Here is a 13,203-nt window from a genome sequence, read left to right on the forward strand (position 1 = left end):
GTGCAGAGGTGATAGTCGATCTGAACGACTCGACTTTCTCTACTAGTCGCTCGACTCGTCGACTAGTCACGACTAGTCGCAGCAGTTGAGTCGGGTGACTTATTTGGGTCCAGGTATAAAAATGTGAGCCCACCCAGCCATCTCAACCCTAGTAGATAGAATGCTAATGGACAAGTTTTCTACCTTATTTATCTATGGATATGGAATGATTCATGACTTGAGAAGGACCAAGACAAATGATAGAGATCTTGTGAGGCATGCAACTACTCTGTTTGCAACATCCTTACATTGGCTAATATGTGGAAACAAAGACAAAGGTTGAAAGCTTTCTTTGTTAGTAATGAATGGTGTGAGAGCAAATTGAAGAACACTGAAGTAGGAAATGCACGTGTTTGTCACTCTGTTGCATTTTGGCAAGCAGTAGAAGATCGCATAGGAGCTTCACAACCTATTCTAATATTCTTGAAGATAGTTGATGATGATGAGAGACCAGCAATGGCTGAAATGTGGGCTACCATGGACCATGCAAAAAAGAGCATCAAAAAAGCTTTGGAGCACAAAGAACGAATAATGGATGAAGTAATTTCTATTATTGATAAGAGGTGGAACAGTCAGATGGATACTAATCTATATAGAGCAACTTGGTTTTTGAATTCAAACAAGTTCTTTGAAACCAGAGAGAACAATAGAAGATTTGATACAAGACTATATTCAATATTTAATGATATATTATAGAAGATGGAGATGGATGAAAATATACTAAACAAGGTGTTTTTTAGTGTTCCATCATGTTTTTAGTCTTAGCATATATACAAAGTTATAAAAATATAATCACCAACTTATGTTCGACTAGTCTACTAGTCTGTAGCTGCACGACTCGACTCGAAAACATTGCACAGGGCAAAACAATTTTTTAGGCGAAGAAATCATCACAACAATTGAGACGATTTGGGAAAGAAATTGGAACTTTTTGCATATTTTAGAGCATAAAAAGAGCCTCTGGCACTTAGGATTGCTACAGATATAACGGTGGACCACTGCCTAAAAAGCCAAATGTCTTAATTCGAGCTTGGCAAAGTTCAACCGTGAACCAAACAATGCAATATAACAAAAGCAGGGACTTATAAACAAGGTTCTAAGTAGTTATCTATAGATCTTTACAGTCCTTGTTATGAAGCAACAACAAACAACAGTAACACTAAATATCTACACTTCTACAAAATAGATAGCTATGTTTACACTACATGGTACAGCTGTGCAATAGCTTTTCTTACGCTATACTGGAAAGCCATGAGAACCACAATTTAAATGGGTATACTAATTTACACCATTCTAATATGCACAAATTCAATTATTCTTATGCCAACTTTTTGAACAAAATTGTGATTTATTGAATTGTTCATGAGATCAACATGGTCAATAATCAAAACAGAATCAAATACAACGCAAAATCATGATAAAAGTATCTCTAAGATCAACTATGTCATTTGTAAGATCAAAATGTATTATGTTGAATCTTGTTCATATTAAGACTGTTACAGTTAAGGATCTTGTATATATAACCAACAAAGTGGATTGCCACATGTTGCTGGTGCTGGAAACTTGCTGGTTATGATCATTTTTTTCAAAACAGACAACTAATTTGCATTTCAAAAACAGAAATAACAAGTTTTGAATCAGAATTTAGCAAAAAGAAGGCATTAATGGAGAGGCACTAGAACAAAGTGATAACTAGGATTAAACTCTAGAATAAGTGATAGCTAGGATTAAACTTACTAGGAACGAACTGCTACATGATTTTAAAATAGCACATAACAACATCAAGGTAAACAACACAGGAATACATTTCAAACTGGTTATGATCAATGGGAACAAAACTAGAACTACTTCTCAAACCAGAGTGCCTTAAAACTTAAAAGCAGTAACTGGCATATGCCTTGAGATAATACCCCTCTGATTTTTGCTGCTCCACTAAGGTAGTGGTAGTTTCATGTTGTGGAGTTGCTTTCTTAGCTTCAATATCAATAACTGACAGCTTCAACTTTTTAGATCCATTTTGTTCCTTCTTGCTGTAATCTATATGCTTTCCAGAATTTGTCACCTTCAGCCTTTGTCCCCTGCATCAAGAAACACCAATGAAAAAGGATAGACATATCACTTAACAGAACATAGACGCAGACATCAATAATTGTTTCATGGTTCTAGCAGAAAACATTCATAAAAGCGTAAATCAGACTATTTGGGAGAGCAGAACTGATTTTGGGGATTCAAAAACTCATATAACCCAGTAAACAAGAAAAATGGAGAAGATGTCCAACCAAAGTGATATTTCATAGTTGGAAAAGAAAAATGCTAATGCTACAGAAAACATATAGAAGCATACTTTGAGCTCTCAGGTATATCTGCAACCCCATCATTCCGCTTCCTCTTCAAACTTGTACCATTATTTTCTGTGCTATGGCTAGCAGTGGCATTTTCTTCAAGCTGGTGATCGTCATGTGCCTCTTCTTCTTGGTGTTTACAGACATCCTCCTTATCCTGGATTGCAAGGATTTTGCCATCAACTGGAAGTGATCTCTTCTCTATTATCTCATGATCTTGAATACAGTGCACATCATTGTGCTCTATGTGCTTCGTACAGGATTTTTGTTTAACCCTAGCAATACAAAAGAAAATTGGGAATTGTTGTCATCATTTCTTTGAGAAGTAGCCCACGGTTCTGTACTAAAGAGATGCATAATGCAAGGAAACAACAACAACAACAACAACAAAGCCTTTTTGTCCCAAGCACGTTGGGGTAGGCTAGAGATGAAACCCCGTATGAAAAACCTCAGAGCTCAACCCCCAAAGAAAAAAGGGAAACAAAGGCAAAGGAGAACCGAAAAACGACGAAACGGGGAAACACATAAAAGAGATAAAACCCACAAGAACCAGCAAGATCTAAATGGGCACAAGAAAAGGTCAAACGATTAAAGAGGAAAAGCGAAACTATAAATCAAGGTTCTGGCACGTGAATTGCACACTTCCACCCCTTCCTATCCACGGCGAGCTCTTTATCAATATTCCACTCCTTCAGGTCCCTCTTCACAGCCTTTGTCCACGTCAAGGTTGGTCGACCTCTACCTCTCAATGCAAGGAAACATTAAATCAAATATAAAGGAGGATTTTCTAGTGGCTAAAAAATAATGGAGCCTTTCAGTGTAACCTTTTTTATAAGACAAAACGGTATTACTAATTCAAATACACCATCATTCATTTGATACTGCAGCTCTATGTTACCATTAGACATTATCTGCTCATCTGTAATACACAATGACCCACATTTGACTTCAAAGAAAATAGCAACACCGATACACCATATCATCCAGATTGCACCGCAAGTAATGACCGAATGCAAAATAATAGACAGGAACGAAATCAATCGAACCTCCTAAGCTCCTACTCATATTACCCTCTCTTCCTGATAAGCCCTTTCTTTTTCGCCATCAACTTTAACACGCAGTCGCTGTCAACACACCTGGGCACCTGGCTCACTACAATGGTTCGACAACCCTACTATCATTCCCACCAGTAGGTGGGCTTCAGGTAAGGCCCTATTTGGATCCATAGAGCTAATAGTTAGTCGTTAATAATTAGCCCCTTTGGATCCAAAGGGGTCCATCTAATAGTCCAGCTAATTGTTAGCTAAATACCCAACTAGTTACTATCTCACTAGGGCCAAACCAGCTAATATTAGCTATGAGCTTGATTAGCTAGCTAATTATTAGCAGCTAATGGATCCAACAGAGCTGAAGGTGATAACACAAGATTTTAAGCATATGATCCGATGTACAATATTGCTTGCCATATGGATGTCCCTGATTTTCCAAGCAACTATTATTCGGGGACATCATAGATTCACTAGTGTTTATATCTGTTTGGTCGTTTATTTACCAAGATGAGAATGGTACAGAATCGTGCTTGTCATATGAATGTCCCTGATTTTCCAAACAACTATTATTCTGGGGCATAATAAATTCACTAGCATTTATATCTGTTTGGTTGTTTATTTACCAAGATGGGAATGATACAGAATCGTGGTATGAAACCTAGCACCCTGAAGGGCTCATGCAGATAGGTTCCCACGCATCGATTTGCACCCCAGGGGACCGAAATCAGACACCTGGACCTGAGGATGCACGGTGAGCCAACCTTGCCTGGGCTTGAAGCAAGCATGCCCAATGCATTTCACATAGTTCTCCGAGTGGGCACAATCCCACATCCTGACATCCCAGCCTTTTCCTCTACGACTCTCCAGCAACGTCCTATATATCTATCCTCCATATATGTCCTTTACAGTCTCATCTAAAGATTTCATCCTCTGTATCTCTTCCCTCTTCAACAACGTCCTCTAAATCACGTCCTATATATTAGAATAGGAACCCATACCCTAATCAGGGGTTGGGAGTGGTATTAAATAGGGAGAGTAACTGGGCCAAGGCCCATTACACAGGGGTATAGTGGTCATTACACGGGGAATAGCACAAACCCTAGACGGGTAGTCTAACACCCCCCCGCAGTCACAACTCTATCCTGTACAGATGTTGAGACTGGATCGGAAGTCTAAAAAGACACTCGACGGTAACCCCTTGGTGAAGATGTCGGCGAACTGAAGCGTGGTGGGGACGCTGAGAACGCGGACGTCACCGGCAGCGACACGCTCGCGGACGAAGTGCAGGTCGATCTCCACATGCTTCGTGCGCTGATGCTGCACGGGGTTGGTGGAGAGGTAGACCGCGCTGACGTTGTCACAGTAGACGAGGGTGGCGCGCTGGAGGGGACTGTGGAGCTCGTGGAGGAGCTGGCGCAGCCAGGAGGCCTCGGCCACGCCATTGGCCACGGCACGGTACTCGGCCTCAGCGCTGGAGCGAGAGACGACGGGCTGCCTCTTGGCGGCCCAAGAGACGAGGTTGGCGCCCAGGAAGACGGCGTAGCCGGAGGTGGACCGGCGCGTGTCGGGACAGCCAGCCCAGTCAGCGTCGGTGTAGACCACGAGCTCCGACGTCGGGGATGGGCGGAGTAGGAGACCGTAGTCGAGGGAGCCGCGGAGGTAGCGTAGAATCCGCTTGAGCGCAGTGAGATGGGGCTCCCGCGGAGTGTGCATATGCAGGCACACCTGCTGGACGGCGTAAGCGATGTCGGGCCTGGAGAACGTGAGGTACTGGAGCGCGCCGGTGAGGCTCCGGTAGGACGTCGCGTCGGCGACCGGAGGCCCGTCGTCCTCAGAGAGCTTCGCCTGAGTGTCGACAGGCGTGGAGCAGGGCTTGCAGTCAGACATGCCAGCCCGCTCCAGGATGTCGATGGCGTACTGGCGCTGGTGGAGGAAGAGACCCTGGGGCCGACGTTCGGCGGTGATGCCGAGGAAGTGGTGGAGGGGCCCCAGGTCCTTCATCGCGAACTCCCGCTGAAGGGCGACGATCGTGCGCTGAAGGAGGTCGGCGGTGGATGCCGTGAGCACAATGTCATCGACGTAGAGCAGAAGGTAGACGGTGTCGTCGCCGCGCCGGTAGATGAACAGGGACGTGTCCGACTTGGCCTCGACGAAGCCGACAGAGGCCAGGTAGGAGGCGAAGCGGCTGTACCAAGCCCGTGGCGCCTGCTTGAGGCCGTACAGGGATCGGTTCAGCCGGCAAACCAGGTCCGGACGGTCAGCGTCGACGAAGCCGGTGGGCTGGCTGCAGTAGACAGTCTCCGTCAGAGTGCCATGGAGGAAGGCATTCTTGACATCGAGCTGATGGATCGCCCAGTCGCGGGAGAGGGCGAGGGAGAGGACGGCGCGAACAGTGGCGAACTTGACGACAGGGCTGAAGGTCTCGTCGTAGTCCACTCCGGGGCGCTGGGTGAAGCCCCGAAGGACCCAACGGGCCTTGTAGCGGTCGAGGGAGCCGTCAGAGGTCAGCTTGTGGCGAAATAGCCACTTGCCGGTGACCACGTTGGTGCCTGGTGGACGCGGCACCAGGTCCCAAGTGTGGTTGGCCAAGAGGGCCGCGTACTCCTCCTCCATAGCGCGACGCCAGTGTGGGTCGGCGAGGGCAGTGCGAACGGAGGAGGGTACCGGGGAAGCGTCGGGTGGAGTGCTGGTCGTAGCGGCTGCCAGGATGAGCCGGTCGACGGGGCGGAGAACGCCAGCAGCGCGTCGAGTCACCATCGGGTGGACGTGCCCGGGGTCGCGATGGATGGCGACCGGGTGGTATACGGATGACTCGGAGTGAGCCACCGGAACGTCGGGAGCGGCTGGAGGGGCCGGCTCACGACGGTGATAGACGACGGCGGGGTCGGCGAAGCGGGCCGCGCTCGTCGATGGGCACGCGTCAGGGGGTGCCGAGGTAGTGGCGTGGCCGCGGCGATGGTAGACGAGGGCGGGGTTGGCGAATCGAGCCGGAGTCGACGGGGCCGCACGTGGCGCAGGCGGGGTCGACGGGGCCGCGCGTGGCGCAGGCGGGGTCGACGGGGCCGCGCGTGGCGCAGGCAGGACCGACGGGGCCGCGCGTGGCGCGGAAGAGGTCGTGGGGGCCGCACGAGGAGCAGGTAACGGCGCAAGACGGGGAGCCGAAGGTGGGGGAGGAATCGGATCGGACTCGAGGAGGGAGTCAAGATCGGTGGGTGGGGTGGAGCCAGCAAGGGGAAACACATCTTCGTCAAAGACGACATGACGAGAGATGATGATGCGGTGGGAGGTGAGGTCCAGACACCGGTACCCCTTGTGGTCAGGGGAGTAGCCAAGGAATAGACAGCGGGTGGAGCGAGGAGAAAGCTTATGTGGAGCGGTAGCGGAAGTGTTAGGGTAGCAGGCACAGCCGAACACGCGAAGGTGGTCATAGGAAGGGGCTGTGCCGTAAAGGGCGAAGTGGGGGGTAGGGTGGCGTACCGCCTTCGAGGGAAGACGGTTGAGGAGGTGGGTGGCAGTATGCAGGGCCTCTGCCCAGTAGCTGGCAGGGAGAGACGCCTGGAAGAGGAGACAGCGGAGCATATTAGTGGTGGTGCGGATCATGCGTTCGGCTCGGCCGTTCTGCGCAGAAGTGTAGGTGCACGAGAGACGCAACTGGACGCCATGAGTGAGGAAGAAGGAGCGAGAGGCGTTGTTATCGAACTCGCGGCCATTGTCACACTGCAGAGCACGGACCGGGCGACGAAACTGAGTGGATACCCAGGTGAAGAAGTGTGTGAGGGTGGTGAAAGTGTCCGACTTCAACCGAAGCGGGAAGGTCCAGAGAAAATGGGAAAAATCATCCAAAATCACCAGATAATATTTATAACCAGAAAGACTGAGTACAGGGGAGGTCCAAAGGTCACAATGAACCAGATCAAAAGCCTGCTCAGCCCGAGAAGAAGTAGTAAATGGGAGACGAGTATGTCGGCCTAACTGACAAGCATGACAGAGACCCTCAAAATGTCCCCTACTACATGAAAGATCGAGACTACTGGTAATCTTGGTCATGACGTCGGGTCCAGGATGGCCGAGACGTCGATGCCATGTGGTGGAGGAGGTGGTGGAGACCAAGGCAGGAGGTGGAGACACGCCGGCGGTGGAGGGCTAGAGCGTGTAGAGAGGCCCCGAGCTGTCACAGCGGGCGAGAAGGGTCCTGGTGGCCAGATCCTTCACAGAAAAACCAGAGGGGTCAAACTCAATGGAACAGGAGTTGTCAGTAGTGAATCGACGAACAGAAAGAAGATTGTGGGTGATGTGGGGAGCTACGAGAACATCGTTGAGGTAAAACGGCCCAGGAAGAACCGAGGCACCTACTGAGGTGACTGGCAGAGTGGAACCGTTTCCAACGACGATCGAGGATGGGTGAGAGGGGAGTGGGGGATGAGAGCGAGAGAGCGTGCCTGCCGTGGGGGTGGTGTGGTACGAGGCACCGGAGTCGATCACCCAGTCGGAGGGGGGTGGGGTCATCGCCATGGTGCTGAAAGCAGCAGCGAGGGAGGTGCTGTCCCAACCACCAGCCGGCGGGGACCAAGGCGTCGAGGTGTGGGTCCCCGGGGGCAGGAGCGCGGGCGGAGCCTGGGGCACGACGGGAACACCATAAGGAGGTGCGCTGTAGTGAGGTGTAGTCAGGAGGGCGGGCGCCGGAGGACGGGGGGTACTCGGTGCCTGGCCCGGCCACATGGCGATGGTCCCGGTCCAGGGGTTGTAGAAGGACGGCCACGCGTGGCCGCCACCCCGGCCGGAGGGACCACCACGAGAGGAGCCGCCGCTCCCACGGCCGCCCTTGCGGGAGCGACGACCCCCGTCGGTCGTGGAAGTCGGACGAGGGGCCGCCGGGACGGCAGGTGGGGGGGCGGGTGGGAGCCCCGGTCGACGGAGGACGGGTGGTCTGGCCCCCTGAAGGCGGCTGACCACTGGTAGGAGCGCTGTAGAGGGCCGATGCAGGTGTGGGTGCCTCATGCGCCAGGGTGAGCTCCTCGAGGAGAAGCTCGTTCCGCACGGCGTGGAAGGTGGGGAAGGGTACGCTCCGCTTGATGAGAGCCTTCAGGTGGCCGTAGCGGGGGCTGAGGCCACGCAGGAGGTTCAGCACCAGGGTACGATCGGCAACTGGCTCGCCGAGATCGCGGAGAGAGTCAGCCAGACCCTTCATCTGGCGGCAGTATTCTCCCACAGAGAGGTCCCCCTGAGAGAACAGGTGGAACTGAGCGTCGAGGTGGAGCGCCCGCGCATCTCGATTCCCGAGGAACTGGTCCTCGAGAGCGAGCCACGCCTGGCGGGCAGTGTCCGCCTGATCGCGGATGATGTCCTGCAGCTCAACGGTGATGGTGCCGTGGAGCCACGAGAGGACAACGCTGTCCATGAGGCACCAGGAGCGAGGCGGAGGAGCGTCGTGGTCGACGAGGACGTGGTCGTCGAGGACGAACCGCCGCAGCGTGAGAAGGACCTGGCCGCGCCAGTGTGGGTAGTGGGAGGACGCCGGATCCAGCACCACGGACACGAGGGCCCGGATGTTGTGCAGACCCGCGGCCTGAGCATGGAGAGCAGCGATGAGGTCGGCGTCGAGGTCAGAGTCGCGGGGGTCCTCCGGGTGGTCCACAGGGGCGACCGGTGGGCGGCCGAGGAGACGCTGCGTGGTGACCATCTGGGTGGTCAGAGCGGCACCCAGGGCACGCTCACGTTCCAGGGCGAGGGAGGCGGCGCGCTCACGCTCCCGCGAGGCCATCACAGCCGCCTGGATCGTAGCGAAGGGGTCGCCGAGTGTGGAGTCGGTACCGGGGGGTGCCGCGAGGGCAGGAAACCCCGGTGGAGAGCCACGACGGTGGGCCGGGGAAGGAGCGTCGCGGAGGGGCCGGAGGCCGACGATGTAGGGAGCCTCGGCATCTGCCACGGAGCGGCCGGGGCCCATGGGGTGGGTCTGGCCGGCAGCAGGGAGGCCCAGGGAGGTGACGCCGGCGGCCAGGGATGTGGGGGCCGCGCCCAGGCCCGCGGTCAGGGGCGGGTGTGCCAGGCTGGTGGTGAGCGCGTCCTGGGGAAGGTCCGCCATGTGCAGGAAGGGCGGCGGCTGGCAGCAGGGAACTGCGGCGAAGGGGGAGAAGGGGAGCCGGCACGGGCACGCGCGGCGCGGGGTGTGCGCAGGGCGCGGCAGGCACGGGAGTGGCGGTACGCGCTGCAGCGACGTGGCCGAGCGGGGCGGGGCGGCAGTGGGCGCACGGCAGAGAAGCAGGGAGGAGCGGGTGGGAGCGCGCGGACCTGTGCACGCCGGAGAAGGAGGGGGCGCGGCCGGAGAGAGGGAGCAGGGGACCGGCGGCGGCGGCGCAGGGGAGAGGGGCGCGCGGAACCGGCGATGCAGCAGGGAGGGAGCGGGAGGAGAGGCCGGCGCAGGGAGCTCCGGCGGCTGGGGAAGAAAGCCCGGCGGCGGCCGGGCAGGGAGCCGGCGGCGGCTGGGCAGGGAGCCGGCGGCGGCAGGGAGGAGCCCCTGGCGGCTGGCGGCTGGGCAGGGAGAAGACCTAAACCTAAACTAAGCTGATACCATATTAGAATAGGAACCCATACCCTAATCAGGGGTTGGGAGTGGTATTAAATAGGGAGAGTAACTGGGCCAAGGCCCATTACACAGGGGTATAGTGGTCATTACACGGGGAATAGCACAAACCCTAGACGGGTAGTCTAACACTATATACGCAAATATCTATATTAGAGACATTTTTAATTTTTTAATTTTTGTGCATATGTATTTGTCATACTTTCAAATGTATTGCACATATTTTAGTTTTACTAAACCGATTGTTTAAAGTACTCAAATGGATAGAGGAGAGGAGAGAGAAACTCTAGATATAGAGGATCCAGCAATGTCCTCTAAATTAGACTCTTTACGGGGTCTGTTGGAGCACGTCTAAGCCAGGTGCCAGACTATCAAGAGCATGGTTTTAAAGTCGTCCGACTAATCGCGACTAGTCGCGATTAGTCGGCCTTATCGCCTGGTAGAGCACGATTAGCATGGACGACTCGATTAGGGCGACTAGGTTACGACTAATCGTCCTAGTCGGCGACTAATCGCGATTAGTCGGCCGACTAGGTGCCATGTCCGACTAGCTTGTGCCAAGTTTGGGCCTGTAAAAAAAAGTGTCCTCTGTTATATCATTATATGGGCTGGCGGCCCACTGTCTCCACTCTCCAGTCCACAGTAGAAACAAGCTCTATTGTCTGCCACTGTGCCGCCGCACAGTAGAAAGTTAGAAACCCTAAAACAGTAAAACCCTAAGCCGCCGCCTCTGCCCCCTCTCACACTCTGCTCCATTGCTGCCCTGCGGCCCTGCCCTCTACTCCGGTGGTCCTCAGCTCCGGTGGCCCTGCCCTCTGCCCTTTATTGCGCTTGCCTCTGCTCAGCTCCGGTGGCCCTGCCCTCTGCCCTCTGTTGCACTCGCCTCTGCTCACTGCTCAGCTCCAGCGCTCGCCTCTGCTCACTGCTCTGCTCCGGCAATCGTCTGCACCAATATGTTCTGAACTCTGTTCAGAGTTCAGTGTTCAGTGCTCACTTCACTAGTCTGTTCTGAACTTAACCGAAATGAGCACCTCTACAGATGGTAATCTCTGTGTTCTTTTGGTTCTTCAATTGTTCATTTGGTGCTGCACCTTTTGAGTTGTTATTCACACTACAGATGAGACTAGGAGGCGGCGTAATAATGTTCAAGTTATCTATTAGTGGAAACATCCTTGATTTTGATTGCTTGTATTGCTGTCCTGCTAGACAGCTATAGTGTACTGCTGTCGTGCTACAGCTATGTTATATATATATATATATATATATATATATATATATATATATATATATATATATATATATATATATATATATATATATATATATATATATATATATATATATATAGGGTCCTGTTATAGGTGGACGACTAGGAGTCGACTAGGCTCGACTAATCGAGTAAATCGACGACTAATCGCGATTAGTCACCTTATCGGTGGTCAGGCGACTAGAGTCGACTAGCCGACTTTAAAACCTTGATCAAGAGGATATAGTGGCAAAGCCAGACTATCAAGAGGATATAGTGGCAAAGCGGAATGACAAATGATATCAAAAGAACAAATTAGTTCACCATAGGCAACATTTACCTTATAATATCGTTGTCCCTAAAGATGCAGGTTGACTCAAATGGTGGCAAGGTAAACCCATCCATCTGCGCACAAAAGACCATTCATTCACAATTTATACACAAAGCTCGTCTTTGTAAATAATAAAGATATAGCAAAGAAATGGAAGGGAAATTCAGCAAGAAATGAAGCATCAATGGTCCACACAGGAAACATCAAGCATTGTTGTATGAAGCCATTGATTTTGGGGAATGGCGAGAATGAAGCAAGGTTTCGGGGTGGTGTTGTGGAAGGAACCCCTGCATAAATTGGCAGGGGGTAAAAAAGAGAAAGGGGGACAATAAAGGAAGAGAGATGACCAGGCGACGTACTGAGAGCACAACGCCGCGTGGGCAGGTGCGGCGAAGGCGGAAACGGGCTGCGACATGAGCAGCGAGGTTGGCGACGGTGGCGAGCTCTGGGCTAAGGAGAAGCCAGCAGCGCCGAAGGCCTTCATCCCTCTGCACACGTCGGAGGAGACGGCTGTTTTCGAAGATCAGACGGAGCCTCACCGGGGCGGGCGCCGCAGGCGGCGGCCTCGTCATTGTTGGGTGCCAGCCAGGTCCAGGGAAGAAGGGTTTTAGAGGGGAGCATCTTCTTTTTTTTTTCTTTTTCTCTACTATACTTAAAACACCAATTTCAACGGTCGTCCCGCGTCATCCTGACTGTGCCGGGCCGGCCCGTTAGCCCGTCAGCCCATTTAATTAAATTAGTATAAAATGTTAAAAAACAATGCAGGAGGTGGAATTTGAACATATGCCCTGATGAAAGAAGGACATGAGACATTGGGTGAATCTGTCTAACCAATAGAATATCATGCTCAAATGTTTTTAATACTGAATATAAATTATATATATACGTTTCTTTGTAAAATAAAAAATGTAATCGTGTCGGGCCGGGCCAGCACTACGGACCGAGGCTACAGCCCAGGCACGACAAAACTTTCTTGGCTCTTGCAAGCATTAGGTCGTTTCTGAGACCACATTGGCGCAATGGACTCCGTGTTTGAGATTGCTGAATTGGATGGAGGAACAATGATTTGTCACACTAACAGTAAAATGAAAGGTTATTTGTTGGTTTTAAACGTTAGTAATTGCTACGAAGTAGCATAATTTTTATGGAGCGCATCCAGTTTTTATTGATGTCTGACTTTAGCAATCACTTTATATTTTGATCTATCTTTTTTTATAAGTTTGAGTTCTTGTGACTTATTTTAGAAACTTGAGTTCACAAATTTTCTCTTATTTGGTCTCTGTATGGTGAAATTATGTCATTCTATAATTTTTGTTCGTTCAGTCAATAATTGTGAACTCTCTTCTAATCGCTCACTTCATTGGTCGTGTTGTACCAAGACATATTGGATGGAGTAAATTAGCCAAATCAAAAAATATTATACGGAGAGCGGAGACAATCAATAAAAAATCTTGATTTTTTTGGTGGATAGTTTACGTGGGTATTGTTGTAAACCGTCGCAATGCACGGACAACCGACTAGTAGGGGTTTAAACACTAGAATCAGTACCGTCCTATCGGGCGCCATACCTGTTCCTTGAGACAACACAAGTAGGAGTATCACATAAATGAAGACAG

At 51.3% G+C, this 13,203-nt stretch overlaps 1 protein-coding gene across 11 annotated transcripts in view; it reads right to left on the reverse strand.

Annotated features, from left to right (window-relative positions):
- LOC100280055 (uncharacterized) overlaps window positions 1-12,225 on the reverse strand; it is a 62,676-nt gene extending 50,451 nt beyond the window's left edge. For 4 of the 11 annotated variants that reach the window (XM_035964756.1, XM_035964755.1, XM_035964754.1 and 1 more), the window contains exons 1-5: window positions 11,947-12,220; window positions 11,597-11,661; window positions 3,024-3,119; window positions 2,384-2,656; window positions 1,950-2,117 (exon numbers count right to left, since the gene is read on the reverse strand). In XM_035964756.1, coding sequence (XP_035820649.1) covers window positions 1,950-2,117; window positions 2,384-2,656; window positions 3,024-3,119; window positions 11,597-11,661; window positions 11,947-12,159 — 815 coding nt within the window. In that variant the 5' untranslated portion in view covers window positions 12,160-12,220. 11 annotated transcript variants of the gene reach the window in all.
- Between the last annotated feature and the right edge of the window lie 978 nt (window positions 12,226-13,203).

Source organism: Zea mays, chromosome 2 (genome assembly GCF_902167145.1).
Source record: "Zea mays cultivar B73 chromosome 2, Zm-B73-REFERENCE-NAM-5.0, whole genome shotgun sequence".
Lineage (NCBI taxonomy): Eukaryota > Viridiplantae > Streptophyta > Magnoliopsida > Poales > Poaceae > Zea > Zea mays.